Raw genomic sequence first — 17,258 nt, 5'->3', positions numbered from 1 at the left:
TTTTCTACATGTTAATTTTTTTGCCAATCACGGTTTATAAAAACAAGTGTTAACCACAACAGCAACTGTTTGTAAAACTCCACTGTGGCTATTTGTTAACCTACTTCTCATTTTTAGAATCAGCAAGATGCCACTGTTGACTTCGCATTCTATATCAGTTACATTTTACGTGTAACCAGTGCATATGACACGTGTCTAGTTTTATCTCAAAAATGGGGCTTCATAAATCAAATATTTTCCATACCTGCAAATTCATGAATCACATACTACTGCCAGCAGAAGAGCAACATGAAAACATAAGGCCAGCTCAGCAGTAATCAGAAGCACCTATTTTCACAATACTGAAAATAGGCATAATTTTTTGTTTGTTGGATAGACACATCTCCAGAAAAGCAATTCAGACGATCACCAGGAAACAAAGATTTTTAAAATTTTATACTGAATTTATTTCTAATTATAACAAATAGTCACTGATCTAAAAAAATAATATTCCAACAAGCAATATAAAATTCCCTGGTTATCTATTGCTAGTAAAATAATAAATAACAGAAACGTAAAGGGTGCAATTCTCCATACAGTACAGAGACTGGCAATGCTATGGGCTATAACCCAAAGAACCTGCATAACTGCTCACTCTCCAGAAAAAATTTCTTTGACATATAATCTTATCTATAAAATGCACAAGCCATTAAGAGTCTCTACTGTGGTGATTTTCAAAGATTTGGGAGAAGTGGGATATATTTTTGTCTTGCAGGGAAAAAAAAAAGCAAGAAACTAAAAAACAAGCATACATTTTAGTACCCTCTGATTATATGAGAGGTACACTTTTAGCTTAAGAAATGTGCTCTATATATGTTTAGAACAGCTGACACTAATCTAAAGGTAAGTAAACCATGTTCTCATTCTTCCAAAACCCCACTGCCACTCTAAAGATGCCCTAACTTGATCTTCTAATAGAAGACTCTGATATATAGATGAAAGGCAACTGCAGCCTATGTTTTTCAGCAAAATTAAGGTTTTCTCCAGTAACTAAGCCTCATTTGGCCATAGCTATATTTTACCTGTTAGTGAAATATTGCAAAAGTCTTTATATTCAGGCCTGGCTTGAGATCCAGGGGAAAATGCATCCGCAATTCTAAACAACTGATTTTACAAATGAAGGCAAAGGAAGCAGCTTATTCAGAAGATGCCAATGCCGTATGGGGAGAATAAATATATTTCTCACTCTGGTAGGTTTTGTGCCCTGACTCCGATGCAGATTACTCGTGGTGGCTCTGTGTTTTCTTTCAGAGTCAGCCCAAACATCTAGTTCTCAGAGAAAGGCCACCGGATCTAAAACACTCACCCCCTTTTTACCACCTCTAACACTCTATCCCATGAAGTTTTGACTTTCTCCACTGTACTGGACACGATTTTTTATTCAGATTGTTAGATTCCTGGTTTCAGGAAAGCAACAACCCTCTTTCTTCGGTATCACTCAAACTCTAGTACCTAGAATGATGCCTGACACGTGAGGAGTATCATCAAGCAAATTTGGTGAATGAATAAAAATGGTGGGGTGCTTACTACCAACTGTCTTCCTATTCTTGGCAGGATAGGGAAGTAAAGGAGAAAATTCAAGCATTACACTAGCGCTTATATTTGAAATATTACTTAATTTAAGTAAATAAATTTAAAATTATTTAATTATGATAATCTGTTTATTTTGGATGCAATTCAAGCAGTTTCTAGAATAGAGGTCTTCAAAGGTATATTAATAAGTAAATCACTTCAAAGATATATTAGTAAGTTAACTGAAGTTCAGTTCAATTTCCACATAACTATAGACATAAGTGCTGATATTTACTTCATATCCACTGATCCAAAGAGCTCAGTTCTATTGTTCAATGTTTCAGAAATGCTTCTTGGCTTTAAGCATATGTAACAGTTAATGAGAAATCAGAGTGGAATTCTAACACTTCAAATAAAAAGGCATATAATCAATTCTATTATATATTCTAAAATACCACTGGGAATGTCTCCCTCTTGCACCATGGTGAATCATTCTGTATTCCATATTTTACTTGATTTTTTTTCTGAGTTGGTACTTAATAAACACTTTCTAGCTGAACTGGTGCCTAGGACATTCCGCAGTGCAAAATAAACTCTCATTACTTATTTTGGGAGCTGCTAAAACAATACCAAAAACTTTACATATATTCATTTGCACACCTATTCCTCCATCCTTTTAAAAAACAATTTCATAATTTTCAAGCAATTTACAGAATGATGCAACCATTATCACAATCTAATTTTTAAAACATTTCTATATAAGATGATGGATATTCACTAAACTCATTGGGATAATCATTTCATGGCGTAAGTCAAATCATTATGCTGTACGCCTTACACTTCATAGTGCTGCATGGCAACTGGGCTTCCCTAGTGGCTCAGTTGGTAAAGAATCCACCTGCAATGCGGGAGGCCTCCGTTCAATCCTTGGGTTGGAAACATCCCTGGAGGGCGGCATGGCAACCCACTCCAGTGTTCTTGCCTGGAGAATCCCCATGGACAGAGGAGCTTGGCGCGCTATGGTCCATGGGGTTGCAAAAAGTCAGACATGACTGAGCGGCTAAGCACAACATGGCAGTTATATCTCCATAAAATTGGAAGAAAAAATATTTTAATAAAATTAAAAAAAATTTTTATCCTCCCATAAGGATATGCAGATTCCACGTGCCCATCTGCATCAGTACATGGTCTTTCAAGTCTAGCTTTTTCATTCAGCATATTTTGCAGTTCCTCCATATTGTAGCATATACTAATCCCCTCTCTTTCTAGTTATTTAGAAGTTGCTTTCTCTCCACGACATCACAGCCAAATGTACAGCACTAACAAAAAACCCAGTGTTTGAATCCTAACACCTATTTTGAGTTGCATTTCCCTTTGCATAATCAACTTGCATTTAATGCTTTTACATCTGCAGTGTAAGAAATTAATCAAATGGGCAATCCATTCAGTACCCATTGTGAATTCCCTTATTAAGGTAGCCACAGAACTGATTCCTCTATCTGTTGACCCTCTCTCTTACATGATGAGAATTGTATGTTTAATCCGTTTTCCTGGTTTAGCTCCAAGAATATTCGGCACAAGACAACTGAAAGACTGCTTTCTTACTAAGTTCATCTTGTCCCATGACTTATCCACCAAATCTATATACCCTTTTCTTCCAAATCTCTTGAATCCTTTCCATAACTCCAGCTTCCACATTTCAAGCTGCTTCCTTACAGTTCTCCTTAGACATCTTGGCAATGCAAATTCAGTGTGTTGAATATATTTTTTTCTGTTCACACCTATACTTTCCTACAACTGCCATATCTACCCTTTTCTTTGTCTCCACCTCTAATCCCTTTTATACACTAATACCATACTAATCTCCCTAAAGTACATCTCTGCGCTGCTAAGTCACTTCAGTCGTGTCCAACTCTGTATGACACTATGGACGATATAGCCTGCCAGGCTCCTCTGTCAAAGGAATTCTCCAGGCAAGAATACTGGAGTGGGTTGCCATGCCCTCCTTCAGGGGATCTTCCCGACCCAGGGGTCATATCTGTGTCTCTTATGTCTCCTGCACTGGCAGTCAGGTTCTTTACCACTAGTGCCACCTGGGAAGCTCTATCACTACCCCTACCACAGTGCCCCGGTGCCTGCATAATGCATGTAAGCTTCTTAGCCTGCTGTGCTTTACTTAGAAACTGAGGCACAGGCAGATTTACTTGCCAAGTTCATTCCTCAGTGAAGAGAGAACTCCAGAATTCCAACTCAGGTAGTCTCACCCAGGTCCCACATCCTTAACCAGCAGGACACAGCTGCCTGGAGAAATAGGTATGGCCTCAGAGTAAGGAAAGGGTGTTATTTTTTGTCTCACATATACCTATATAAGTCCGGGCGCAGGGGTGGGCAGTGGATACACACACACAAGAGCATATGCATGTCCTTTTGGAGGGCTAATTGTCCTGTACTTGGTATTCTAAAGCACCTAGTTCTAGGACATATACTGATGAAAAAGAACTGCCTTGTGTATGTCCAAGCCCTCGTTTATGCCACTGTAGATAGTGGTGGCAGAACCCCGGTGACGTGTGGATGGGGAAGTCATGTGGCCCCCTCTCAAATGAGATTTAACTCTAAACAGGAAATGAGGACAGAGAATGTTCTGCTCAAATCTGTCTATGGCTGTCTTCCTCCAGCTGCCTTGGCTGTGTGAAGCCCTAAGAGACACAGCTCTAAGTACTTCATCTAGACCCTTCAATGGTTCATCTTTGAGGGTCTCTGGCTCTTTGCACTGGGATGGAGGCCTTCATTTTACAAATAAGAAAATGAAGCAGCATAGAGATCTAAGAAATTGCTCTAAAGTCAGGGTTCCTTAGCCCCATTAAGAGAATTACTATTTTGGAGGGTAAGTGAGTGAAAGTCGCTCAGTCGTATCCAACTCTTTGTGATTCCATGGACCATACAGTCCATGAAATCTCCAGGCCAGAATACTGGAGTAGGTAGCCTTTCCCTTGTTCAGGGTATCTTTCCAACCCAGGAACTGAACCCAGATCTCCCACACTGCAGGTGGATTCTCTAGCAGCTGAACCACCAGGGAAGCCCAAGAATACTGGAATGGGTAGCCTATCCCTTCTCCAGCGGATCATCCCAACCCAGAAATCAAACCAGGGTCTCCTGCATTGCAGGTGGATTCTTTACCAGCTGAGCTACCAGGGAAGTCCATTTTTGGAGGGTAGGAACTTAAATTGAAAGACTCTTAGTTTTTCTACCTCTGGCATCTATTTCTATTAAATGAAAATACCAAACAATAGTTTCCAACTTAAAAAAAAAATTACCCATACTCTCAAACTAGAAATGAGCTGATCTGAGTTCCAGTGTTATTTTGGTCCTTTCGAGCTATATGAACTTCAATGTGGGCAGCCCTAGAGACTCCACGGTCTGGACTCGTGACTGTAAAACTCTGAGAGGTCTCTTAATCTTTCATTCTCATCTCTTGTACAGGTTGACTTGATTCTCTCCTATTCCAGACTGTTTTTTCCCATGTGGTAGAGGGCACTGAGTTGAATTTACAAACCCCCAGGGGAGTGCTCTCATTGACCCAGCTTGGTTTATGTGTCCATTGCCAGACCCATCACCTATAATCAAGGCAATGGAATAATATACTTATGGCAGTTTTGATCAATCAATGCTGACCAAATTGGAGTGAAAACAGGGATACTTTAAATATGAGAACTGCTCCTCTCAGGGGAGAATAAAAGAGTTTCAAGGCAGAAAAAATAGATATCTACTACATCATGGAGACACAAAGCACAGGATATATTTTTTATTAAATAAATGGGAGATTTGATGACCTGTAAGAAAAATTTTTTAAATGAAAGAAAAAAGAAAAAATTACCAAATGGATGTAGGTCCAATGCAAAACTCTTCTGGGTTTGTACAGTTAAAACAAAAATAGCATTGAAGGAATTACTCACCTCCACATACCATATGTTACATCAGCAAAAGAATAATGTGAAGAGAGGGAAGGAGTGAAATCTTATTGCATATTAAATCTAACAAGGTCTATGTTTATCTGGGTCAAGATAAAATTTTAAGCATATTAGTGTATTTGTTGGAATACTCAAACAACTTCACATAAAATTTACAGCTTGATTAAAAGAGACATAGGTGTATTCAATGACTTGCTTGATCTGGAAGTGAAAGTGTTCATACTGGAATGATTTAAATAGAAGCTCGAGGTTCACATAGCAGGGATGCTGAGAAAGGACTTCCTATATTAAAAAGCAGGCCTCCCTAACTAAACTCTAAGGATCCTTCCAATTCTAATATTCCTGATAGACTTATGCCATTTTAAGTCTCCTGAGGGGATACTCATTAACAGAAGTGACGGTATTTGCAAACCACAGAGAAAATGGGAGGTGATACAAAAAATATTTTTGGCTGATTTTTGAGTCAATGTCAATCACTGTTATTATCATCATCTATAAATAAGATTCGGAGAAGGCAATGGCACCCCACTCCAGTACTCTTGCCTAGAATATCCCCTGGACGGAGAAGCCTGGTAGGCTGCAGTCCATGGGGTCGCTAAGAGTCAGACACGACTGAGTGACTTCACTTTCTCTTTTTACCTTCATGCATCGGAGGAGGAAATGGCAACTCACTCCAGTGTTCTTGCCTGGAGAATTCCAGGGACGGGGGAGCCTGGTGGGCTGCCGTCTATGGGGTCGCACAGAGTCGGACACGACTGACGCGACTTAGCAGCAGCAGCAGCATAAATAAGATTGGAGAAGGAAATGGCAACCCACTCCAGTATTCTTGCCTGGAAAATCCCATGGACAGAGAAGCCTGGCGGGCTAAGGTCCATGGATAGCAAAAGAGTTGAAAAGGACTCAGCAGTTAAACAACAACAATCAATAAGACACCATGCTAATTTGACTTGCAGTATTATATTAGGAATTAGTTTTTGTTCAAGAGTTTAGTTTAAGATAAGACAACTCGCTGTTCAAAAGAATAAAGATACCTACAAGGGAAATTAGGATTCCAGTTCACGTGTAGATGGATCTGAGCCCTTAAATATCAGGAGAGTCATCAGAGATCCAAGAGAGTCTGGAATAAAGGATAGAGGCCACACTCTAAGAGTTCTGCCTTCTGGAAGGACCAGTGGAGGTGCGTATAAGTCACATACATTGTTTGTATCCTACTTTATTCATTTAAAAAGATTCAGGTGGACAAATGAATTCTTAGGTCCCATTCAATGCTAATATTCCTTTAAACTATTCCATGTGGGAAAAAATACAGTTTGAGATAATATAGTTGATGACACAAAACATCCCAGACAAATGGAACATGGTAGCCAATCAATTTTCAACCAACAAATGTACTAGAGATGGAAAGCAATTTTTAGGAAAGAAAAATAAGCACTGTAGTCCATAAACAAGCAAGTTTACCCTGTTTCTGAAATATAATCAATGTTTCTGGTTTGGGAGTTTGTGAATCAAACTAAGTACAGCTAAGGTTTGAATCGTCCAGGATCTTACATCCAAGACCTGCCAGTTCAAAGATTACTGTTTTTAACATAGAAAGAAATGGCTTTGATGCTTGGAAACCTTGGAGAAGTAAGGTTGACCAATGAAATGTGCTACCCTCTCTTCCCTTTCTTCCTGCCCGCCCCCCCACCCCCTGTGATTGTGTGTTCAGCTTTTGCACACAGAAGAGCAGGGACAAGCCATCTGTCCAAAGTGTGTGTGAAAGTTCTCACTCTAGAGAATCCGAATCTGTCAATAAAGTGTGTGTGAAAGTTCTCACTCTAGAGAATCTGAATCTGTCAATACCAGGAAGCAGAGAGGATGTGGTTGCACGACTTTACAAAAACCAAACTTGTAAAGGAAACTAGTGAAAAGAAGTTACTTAAACTAATTACACCAATTCCTAAAAAGTCTCACACTACAAATACCCACTACCAAAATTGTTTTTTTCTCCACAAAAACAATGCAGGACATTTTAAAATGAAATAAAATAAAGTGAACAGCTCTATAAAAATGCAGTTTGAACATCTCAGGCAATTTAAGGCCTTACTTGACTAACTCCAGACTTTAGATGCAGATATTATTTAATAAAGTGACTTTTATGGATGCACATCACAATTGTTGCTCAATATGTATTAGAATAGGCAAAAAACAACAAAAGAACAAAAAAATTGTTAATACAAATGACCTATTTTCAAAAGATCTAAACTACATTCCCGTTCCCCCTCTTTCTTTGATTTTCCTGAAAGAACCTCATCTGGAAAGGTGAATGGGTCACTGAAGACTGCCCTGAGCAGCTTCACTGCACAGCTCTCACCTGCCCAGGTGAGTGCGGATGAAAGCAGAGAAGAGTGGTTAGCTTGGAGGAACTCCATGACTAATTCAAAGGCATTACACGTGCAGAAAGGTGCCAGGGCCACAAGTGGAAGCAGCTCACATACTTTAATATTCAAAAGAGATAAATTCTTCCTTTTTAAGTCATTCAATAACCCTGCCCTGCCTGGATCCTGGCATGTCAGTATCTCTAATATGGATATGAATAGCACTTAGAGAATGCTTATAAAATGCATGTTATCTGTCTCAGAGCTTGAAAATTATCCAGTGTGGCTAAGTAAAAATATACATAAAAATAGAGTCAGGATTTATATTTTACATGATAACAATCAAAATATGATCTATCAGAGTCTTTAAAAAGGCAATACTATAACCAAGTATTTGGTGGAAAACAAATAAAAGCACCAAATATCATGAAATTGAATTTCAGGATCATTTTTTAGCTTTTTGTTGCATTAAGGTTTATAAATCAGTTCTGTCATCAGTGCCAGGTCTTCTTAAGTGAAAATACCAAATGAATCATCTATGTGAGAATTTCAGAATAAATGGTGGTTTTGGGTAGATTAGATTATATAAAAGATGAAATCTGGGACTTAGCAACATGTTCAGAATTTTGTAAGTTGATAAATACTCTACAAAACTCCTTGATATTCAGTAACAGACTATTAACTTAGAGGAACAGGAATTTCCCTACTGACAATTCTTGCCAGAAAAACAATTTCCTCATGACATAGGTGAATTTTTTGGTTGAAATCCTTCACTAAGTACCTTTACCTGAATTATTTAAGAAAACAAAACAAAGTTTAAAACCACAGAGTTCTAGAACTTGAAAAATCTTAAGAAATTCACCTCCTGTTACATTTTATGAAATAAAACCCCAGAAAAGTATGGTGATTTTCCCAAAACAATGTTTTAGTTTAAACTCTCACTTTAGAATTATGAAAGGACAGATGAATGAAGAAATCAGATTTTGAAAAGCTAAGCAAAGTCATCCTATGCACAGAGATATTCACTATGTCAACATAAAATCAGGGAAGATTTAAAATCAGTCTATCATCATGATCACTGCTAAAACTCGGTTTTGATGGAGTTACAGAAAAATTATCCATTGTTAGGACAACTTCTCTTTCACAGCATCAGACCCTACTGACATTTTAAGGAAAGATGGTAAACTTTGAAACCAGAACCCTACAGTAGAAGAGACATTATCTGGGATAAAGTTAAATATCAGCAAAGACTTGAGGACATACTAAAGGAAGGGCAGACTTACTGAGGAATTTTCTGGGAAGGTCTTTCTATTTCAATCGTTCATTATTCCTTGTGGTAGTCTGAACTACTGGATAAATGGACAAAACAGAGAGGTATGTTTCTTTCAAGAAACAAACATCACAGTGAGAAAAATAATAATGGCACTTCTGGTTTACCAACAGCACCATTAACTAAGATGTGAATGTCATCAGTATATTTCACTAACTTGTAAATCTCAATATCAATGACTTTTCTAAGCCATCTAGGGAAATACAGGGCATAAAATTTTCGAATTGTGCCAAAGACTAATTAGAATAGATATGTTGCAAATGTAATTGAATCCAACCATATTACCTACTTCAGGACTGGTTTTAAGACAATTGTCACTGTTTTCCTACAACTGTGAAATATAAGGGGATGTCTCTCCTATCCCATTCAGAGAGGCCTTGAAATTGAAGCCAAGAGATGCAATGAGAGGTCATTATGTTATATGACAGGACTTCTTTAAAAGCCCTGGCTATTTGACATCTGATGAAACGTCAAATCCCAAGTGTCAGAGCCCACTGTGACACCTTCTATTTATTACACAGCAGTTTGAAGTCGGGGATTCAATGTACATCAAACTCCACAAAGTTATATGTTACATACTGGGTACTTTTTGAGAGAGCATCAGGGAAAACATGTCAGTTTTGCATCTAAGGCAAATGACTTTTGATGTTCAGTATTTTATTCTTAAAATTTGTCTTTGACAAATCAGATTAAGACATGATTCTCTGTAAGAAACTGCACTTAATGTATGATGACTCCTGTCCTTGATATATCATTTTCCAAAGTCTAGTTTAGGGATATTTCTTAGATATCTCCATAAATATTTCTCCTCAAAGGTACATTTTGTAAACTTATAAAGTACTTTTGTTTTTCAATTCTTATCAAAACAAGCAGGCATTTGAGACTTGATTCTATCTGCACAAACACATCATGATACAAACCCAAGAAGGTGTGAATTTGACTCGGTATATATTGGTTGTAAGAATATGCACCATGAACACCAAAGTAACTAAAAGTTTCTAAATTCCCTTTTTTTTCAGTCTCCAAGTTTTCAGAATTACGTATGAAAACTGACAGCACTTTTTGATATGACACAAATCTTAGTTAAATTCAATGGAAACTAAGTTCAGGAAACATAGATTGTCACTACAATAGAATAGACTATCCATGTAAAAAAATAGAAGAAACATCTCTAAAACTCAGGAATTACTGCAGAAAAGCAACACAGCCATATCATTCAAGCAAATATCAAAGAATTATAATTTTGCATTTTTATGCTTTTGCTACCACATGAATTTTCAAATCTCAACTTTCATCAGCCACAACAGGATTTTTGGCATTTAAAACTAACTCTCATGGATTTCAATATCACTGATACAGAATCTAAATTATCAGTCAACATTCAAAAGTTGTGAATGGTATATATTCATGGTTAGACATCAAAAGGTCAGGACAAATTAGAACTGAAATACGAGTTTATAAAGATTCTTATTCAAGAAGATAAAAATAACTTAAATTCTGTAAATGTGGAGCATGCATAACTGCCAATGTCTCCCATTTAAGATACCTCATAAATCATGTAGCTGCTTGCTCTCTCTGCACCTTTAGGCATTTCTGGGCACTTAAAAACTATTGGGACAAGTCCAAATCTCACAAGGAACTTAAAGCAGCAATAAGTACAAGACAAAATTCCAGTTCTCTGCTATTTAGAAGCTCATGCTATTTAGAAGCTCATTTACAAATACCTTAATATGGATATATTCTTTTTTTCTTAAGGTATCATTGCTTCTAGCTGACAGCAAGTAAGAGTTCCCTTAATAATAACATTACAAACATGCATCAGAGAAAAGCATTTGAACTTCCTTCTACAAACAACACCTTGGATTAATCATAGATAACTGTCTACTAGAAGTCTGCATGATGAACAGTAATTATCAGCATCAACTTGAACAAGAACATTTATTTCTTCCAAATAAACTAGTCTCTCTTACTCAGAACAACAACAACAACAACAGTTATCTAAAAGCAACAATTACAACAGAACATATTCTAACCACCTACTACATTGACTTGCAAGATACTTTTTTGAACGACTCATTAAAATACTAACATTATAAATTAATTGCACTGAAAATATAACATTTTAGAGAAAAACCTGAATGAACCTTTTAGCCAATCCAATATTAATCTGTGTAGAGATCGGGACCCTTTATACTGTTTAGATGCTGATAGCTATCCTTGCAACGAATCAAGCAAAATGTAGCACTTCAGTACTTACAGAACAGCTCCCAGAGAACACCATCTGGAAAACCTTTTGCATTTAAGATTAAAGCTGCACGCAAGGTTTATTGTGAGCCCCAGCATGCGAGAAGGAACAGGAGGAGGGTGGAGGGTAAGCGCTTACTTCGAAAATGCTCTGAAGCGTAATAATACACATCCTCGTAGCCCTCGTGGTAATCCTCTTCTGGTCGGTACTTTTTCCCCTTTCTTCTCCTGGATCTTCTTATCTGCTTGACAAATCCCAGGAAGCGGTCCATCTCTCGCTCCCCGCACCACCTGGCTCAGCCAGCACAGGAGTGGAGCAACAGCCCAGCTGCTTGGGAGTCGGTGGAGCATGAATGCCCAACACCGAACCTGGGGCTGGGGGACGCGCTACCCTTCCATCTGCCTCGGTGCCACCAGCAAGGCAGAGATTTTAGCCAGGGTGAGGAGGGAAAAATAACGGTATGAGTTTACCGTGACCAGATTTCTTACTTTGCTCAATAACCTTTCAAGTGTGTAATTTAGAAAGCATTTAAGAAAAAGAGAGAGAAAGTGAAATGATCATGAAAGACTAAGAGAAAAAAATCAAGGGCAAAGCGTTGAATTTCAAATCGCTTTAAAACAAAACAAAATAAAGTTCAACCAGCGATTCCGCTGAGACTCGAGGAGTCCCAGAGCTAGAATTTCACTATCCAGTGTCTCCATCATCAGGGACGGGGGTGTAGGAGGAGAGAGGGGCGGGGAAACTTGTTAGTCAATGGACTGAACCAAAGCTGGAGACGGAAAATACTTTTTCTTACCTGCTCATCCCTCCCCAACTACCCTAGAGTCCAGCTCCCAAGAACGGGCTTGGGAAAAGTCTTGGCAAACGATTGTTTCCATGGGGCTGATGGATTAACCCTTAGTTTTCTCTTGCATATCATATTAATGAGCTGCAAAGTGGTTTCATCCATATATACTGCCTCTTGCTGACAAAAGTGTGCAGTATGTGTTAATTGGAGCAGCAGGGAGAAGGCTCAGCAGCTGCTTTCAAATGACACATTTACCCACTGGGCATTAATGTATTCGAATCGCTGTTTGATCTAAATATTAAAATGCACTTCACAGAGAGGTTTCTCATAGGCCTAGTAACACCATACCATCATCAGCAAATAAAGGAAACTGCATGCTTTGGTGAAAGAAATACAAAAAATCCAACTCTGCTTACTCTGAACTCAAATATAAATCTGGCTGGGTTTTTACACCTTTTTAAAAAATATGAAAATGAATGGGCTAAGTAGCAAATAAAATTTACTTCTTAGTGAAGATGTAAGGAGGGAAAGTTTTGAAAAATGCTCATACCTTATTTGTCCTTTGTTTCCATAATCTCAACCCTTTTTTGTGCGTGTTTGTTTAAGTATGACAATCAGAAACACCTCAGACTAGAAAGTAGAGGTACACTAAAGACTAGACAGGTCAGTGTTAATCAGGAATAATCTTTTTCTCTCCATTTTCTTTTTCAGATCTTTCAATGAAGGCGAATTTTTAACACCAGGAAAAATTTGATTTGTTTACACTATAATGAATCAAATCATGTCAGCATATTACCTACTAAATTAATAATATTCTGCAGTTCCATATTCCCAGAAATGTAATTTTTAAAAAAGCTCCTTACTGTATAAAGATCATTCAATATCTATGCAATATCAAGTCTGTAGGAACACCCCAGAGGGTCTTCCAGAGGAAAGTGACTGCACTTTGCATTATCTGTTCTTAAGATTCACAAGCAATCTGTCTCACCTCTAGATTGTGACGCTCTCTATTTCCAGATATTAATTACTAATGATGGAGTAAGGAGACATTTACTCAAAGAGGTAAAAATTAGTCAACCAAGAATATTTTGGCCCTAACATGTGTAGTTAGATTTACAGTTAGACTCAGTGATTACATGGATCTCCCCTATTCCTAGAGATTTCCCTTTTTTATGTCCATGAAGAGAAATACAAACTTAATGATGCTGACATAAAGATACTATAAAAGGTTTTATGAACAACTTTAAACAAAAAAATCACCTGTCTGGTGGTTTCAAATCATTTATTAGTCTGACACCCTCAACCAAAATAAACTAGAATGATTTAGAAATGGTGAGCTAACAATTTGAAGATCTGGAGTCAGGATCTTGAGTAGGTCACTAAATAAATGATAATAATAACAATGCATAACCTTTTCTTTCAGTTAATCCTAACAACCTTTATAAGGAGGTGATACCTCTATGGATAAGGAAAGAAGGTTCAAAGGTGTTTTTACTGGTTTATCCAAGATCACACAGGTAACACTGCCAAGTATAATCTAGTACCAAGTATTTTATCATACAAATTCAGAGATTTTTATCTTGCGCATCCAAGAAGTATTTTTCATTCAGTGATTCAATTTTTCTTTCTGTGTACTTGTGATATTGAAATCGAGTTTGAAAATAGTTGCTGACTTTTCTTTTTAATTGAGCTAAACATATATCCTGGGTTATATGACTATCAAACATACTTTCCCCCAGAGACGGTACAGGCAATAAATTTTATACCACAACCTCTGACTTATTATAACTCCTAAATTTGTGGTGTCCACATTAGGTTTTATAGTTATTAGCTCCCAGTTCAGCCTGAAAGAACTGACAATACAGAATAGATGATACTTTAACAAAAGAACCTCTTTGCAGAAATCAATCTGAAAACACTCCACTATTGCTTACTGATTTTTAATTCTACTATTTAAAGAGACTGAGAGTTTCCCAAGCAATGATAAACAACCACTTTTTGAACAAGAACCAACACAAAGTAAAATTATCTACATATGAGACTGTTCTCATAAATACACAGAAATCACGCTTAGGCACCTTTCTGTTATTTTCCTAGATTTGTAGGATTTTGAGAGGTTAACATTCTGGCGTGTGATTATAATAACAAGAGTATTATAGAAGATGAGATTTGGTGGAGCTACAGAAGAGTTTCAAGTTCAGCCACAGATGTGGAAGAGAGTGGTAGAGGAGGTGACAGCCCTATGAAAACAATCACAGATGCTTGGGAAGCAGGAATAGGGAATCCGCTTTCTTTAGAGGAGGTCTACTTGGGTCACAGAAAATGAAGAAAGGTGGGAGTGAATGACATGAGGGAAAGGGAGCTCTGTGTATGTGTCACAGTCCAAAGGACAGAAGGCGAGACACCTGCTACCCTGCCTGGAGGCGGGGTGCTTGAAGTCAGGATCCCTTAATCCATCTTCCTCCAGCCCAGACCTCTGGGCCCAGAATTCTTCCCTCATTCTATCCTAAATATCCCATGCTTAGCAAACTAAAATCTAAAAGAACTGATGCTATGCAATAATGAACTAAGATTCCACAACAACTGGCAAATTAGTGAAGTTCAAATACATTCAGTTAAGTACAGGACTGTTTCTGTAGAGTCGCTCTTTCACCCCAGACCACAAACACGGCTAAGTGGTGCTATTCCCCAGTGACTGCACTCTACAGTCCGAGCAGATGGGAAGGTTTAGAGGTTGCAAATGGCAGTTCACAGAACAAGCAATCCCCACAAATGTGTTTGGTTTGGCTCACACTGGAGTTTTTTTTTTTTTTTTTAATGGGCTAACATCTAAAAGTTAGGAATTTCACAAAGACACTATTTTTTTCCTTGAAAAGTCAAAAGATCTGACAGCTCTGAATCCAGTTCCAACATTGCAACCATGGACTAAAACTGAGTCCATAAATAAGTAAACGTGTGCTTTCCACTGAGCCACAGTCCCTCCCCTGGGCCCAGTTCACTCATCCAGTTACCATCTGCCCCCTGCAGGCATTTATACTTGTGAGCCTTGGCTGAGGTATTATCCTGCCAGTTCCAAAGCACTAATTTAAGAGAAATTTCAGCTCCCTTATATTTTCATGTAAAGAAAGCAGATTATTATGACAAATTGGTTTTAGTTGAATTAAATGTTCACTAAATTGTATAATTAAATGTCTTAGACAAAAACTTGGGAAGATGGGAAAATAAAGCAGATTGAATTATTCAACAAAATGTGCTTCAACCGAGAATAGCAGATACATGTTAGCCAGTATTTTTTTAAACGCTAATTCTTTCCTTTCTAGGAAGTAGGTAATAGTTGCCATGGCTTTCCCACTCTTCTAAATTAGATTCTCCACTGTCTTTCAGGGAAAGAGGAAGAGATCAAATATTGAGATTAAGTCTTCAGTTGACAGTGTTCCCTAGATCTCTGATTAGTTCGGGCCCTTCTGTGTTTATTTAGATTGAGTAGTGGTTAGAGTATTTTCTGAGTAGTAATATGCACCATCCAATCTACTAGAGAAATCTTTGAGACATTAAGTCAGTCTGGCTCTTTTAGGTGCCATGGTGTTTACGCATGATGCCCAACACTGTGGTAGACTCCCTGTTACCACAGGGGAGATGCTCAGACATACTGAAGGGGAGACAGGGAAAAGACACTGTTCCCTGGCAATAAACCTGTCAGACCCAACCCACTTTACTACAGCATGTGATTTGTGATATACTCCAATAGTCTAAATGAAATTCATAGATCATGTAACTCATAAACATATAACTTCAACATAAAATACCTTAACCAATAATTTTACATTTAAATATCTATTTAATATTAAATTATAATAAATAATAAATTATAAAATTAAATAATAGATACAAAATTAAATAATAGATGTTAAATATATATTTAAATTAGATAATTAAATTTGAGGACACCAGAAGATGGCATCAGATCTTTGCTGCTGCTGCTGCTAAGTCGCTTCAGTCGTGTCCGACTCTGTGCGACCCCATAGACGACAGCCCACCAGGCTCCCCCGTCCCTGGGATTCTCCAGGCAAGAACACTGGAGTGGGTTGCCATTTCTCTCTCCAATGCATGAAAGTAAAAAGTGAAAGGGAAGTCACTGAGTAGATCTTTGCACCAACTTCTAATAAACAATTTCAAACTTAAGAGATAATCAAAAGCCATTCCATACAATGTACATAAAATAAAAGGGTAAGCACAGTAAAAATTAGTGTGTTAACTGAATATTAAAATGGTGAAAAATATCTCATGTCAAAAAAGATGAAAAAACAAATCACGGACTGGGAGAAGATATCCGCACAAGGCACATCTCATAAGTGACTGTTACCCAAAATATACGAAGAACACTTAAAACTCAACAATAAGAAGACAAACTACCCAGTTGAAAAATGAGGCTAAGATTTTAATAGACATGTCACCAAGGAAGATTTACAGCCGACACATAAGCATATGAAAAGATGTTCCACATGATGTGGCATCAGGAATTGCCAATGAAATCAGTAATGAGATAGCCACTACACCTACTAGAATGGACAAAATCCGGAACACTGACCGTGAAATGCCTGTGCGGATGTGCAACAGGAACAGTCAGTCACTGCCGGTGGAAATGCAAAATGGCACAGCAACTCTGGATGACAGTTTGGCAGTTTCTTACCAAACTAAACATATTGTTAACAAACAATTCATCACTCACACTCCTTGGTATTCACCCAAAGAAGCTGAAAACTTCTGTCCACACAAAAATCCGTATTCAGATGTTTATGATAGCTTTATTCATAATTGCCTAAACTTGGGGTGCTAACTGGCCCTTCAGTAGTAAGTAAATAAATAAGCTTTGATACATCAGATAATGGAATTCGGCATCAAACAGAAATGAGCTATCAAGCCAGGATGAAATGGGGGAATTTTAAATTCATATTTAGATCCACAAATGTATATTTAGTCCACAAAGAGTCGGACTGACTGAATTGAAAGAGGTCAATAT

At 37.7% G+C, this 17,258-nt stretch overlaps 1 protein-coding gene across 1 annotated transcript in view; it reads right to left on the bottom strand.

Annotated features, from left to right (window-relative positions):
• GRIP1 (glutamate receptor interacting protein 1) overlaps positions 1 to 11,722 on the bottom strand; it is a 482,353-nt gene extending 470,631 nt beyond the window's left edge. The window contains exon 1 of the mRNA XM_052639896.1: positions 11,590 to 11,722. Coding sequence (XP_052495856.1) covers positions 11,590 to 11,722 — 133 coding nt within the window. The remainder of the gene's footprint in view (positions 1 to 11,589) is intronic.
• Positions 11,723 to 17,258: the final 5,536 nt, after the last annotated feature.

Source organism: Budorcas taxicolor, chromosome 5, assembly GCF_023091745.1.
Source record: "Budorcas taxicolor isolate Tak-1 chromosome 5, Takin1.1, whole genome shotgun sequence".
NCBI lineage: Eukaryota > Metazoa > Chordata > Mammalia > Artiodactyla > Bovidae > Budorcas > Budorcas taxicolor.
Note: the sequence above shows the minus strand (reverse complement) of the source record. Positions and strands in the feature narration are given on the sequence as shown.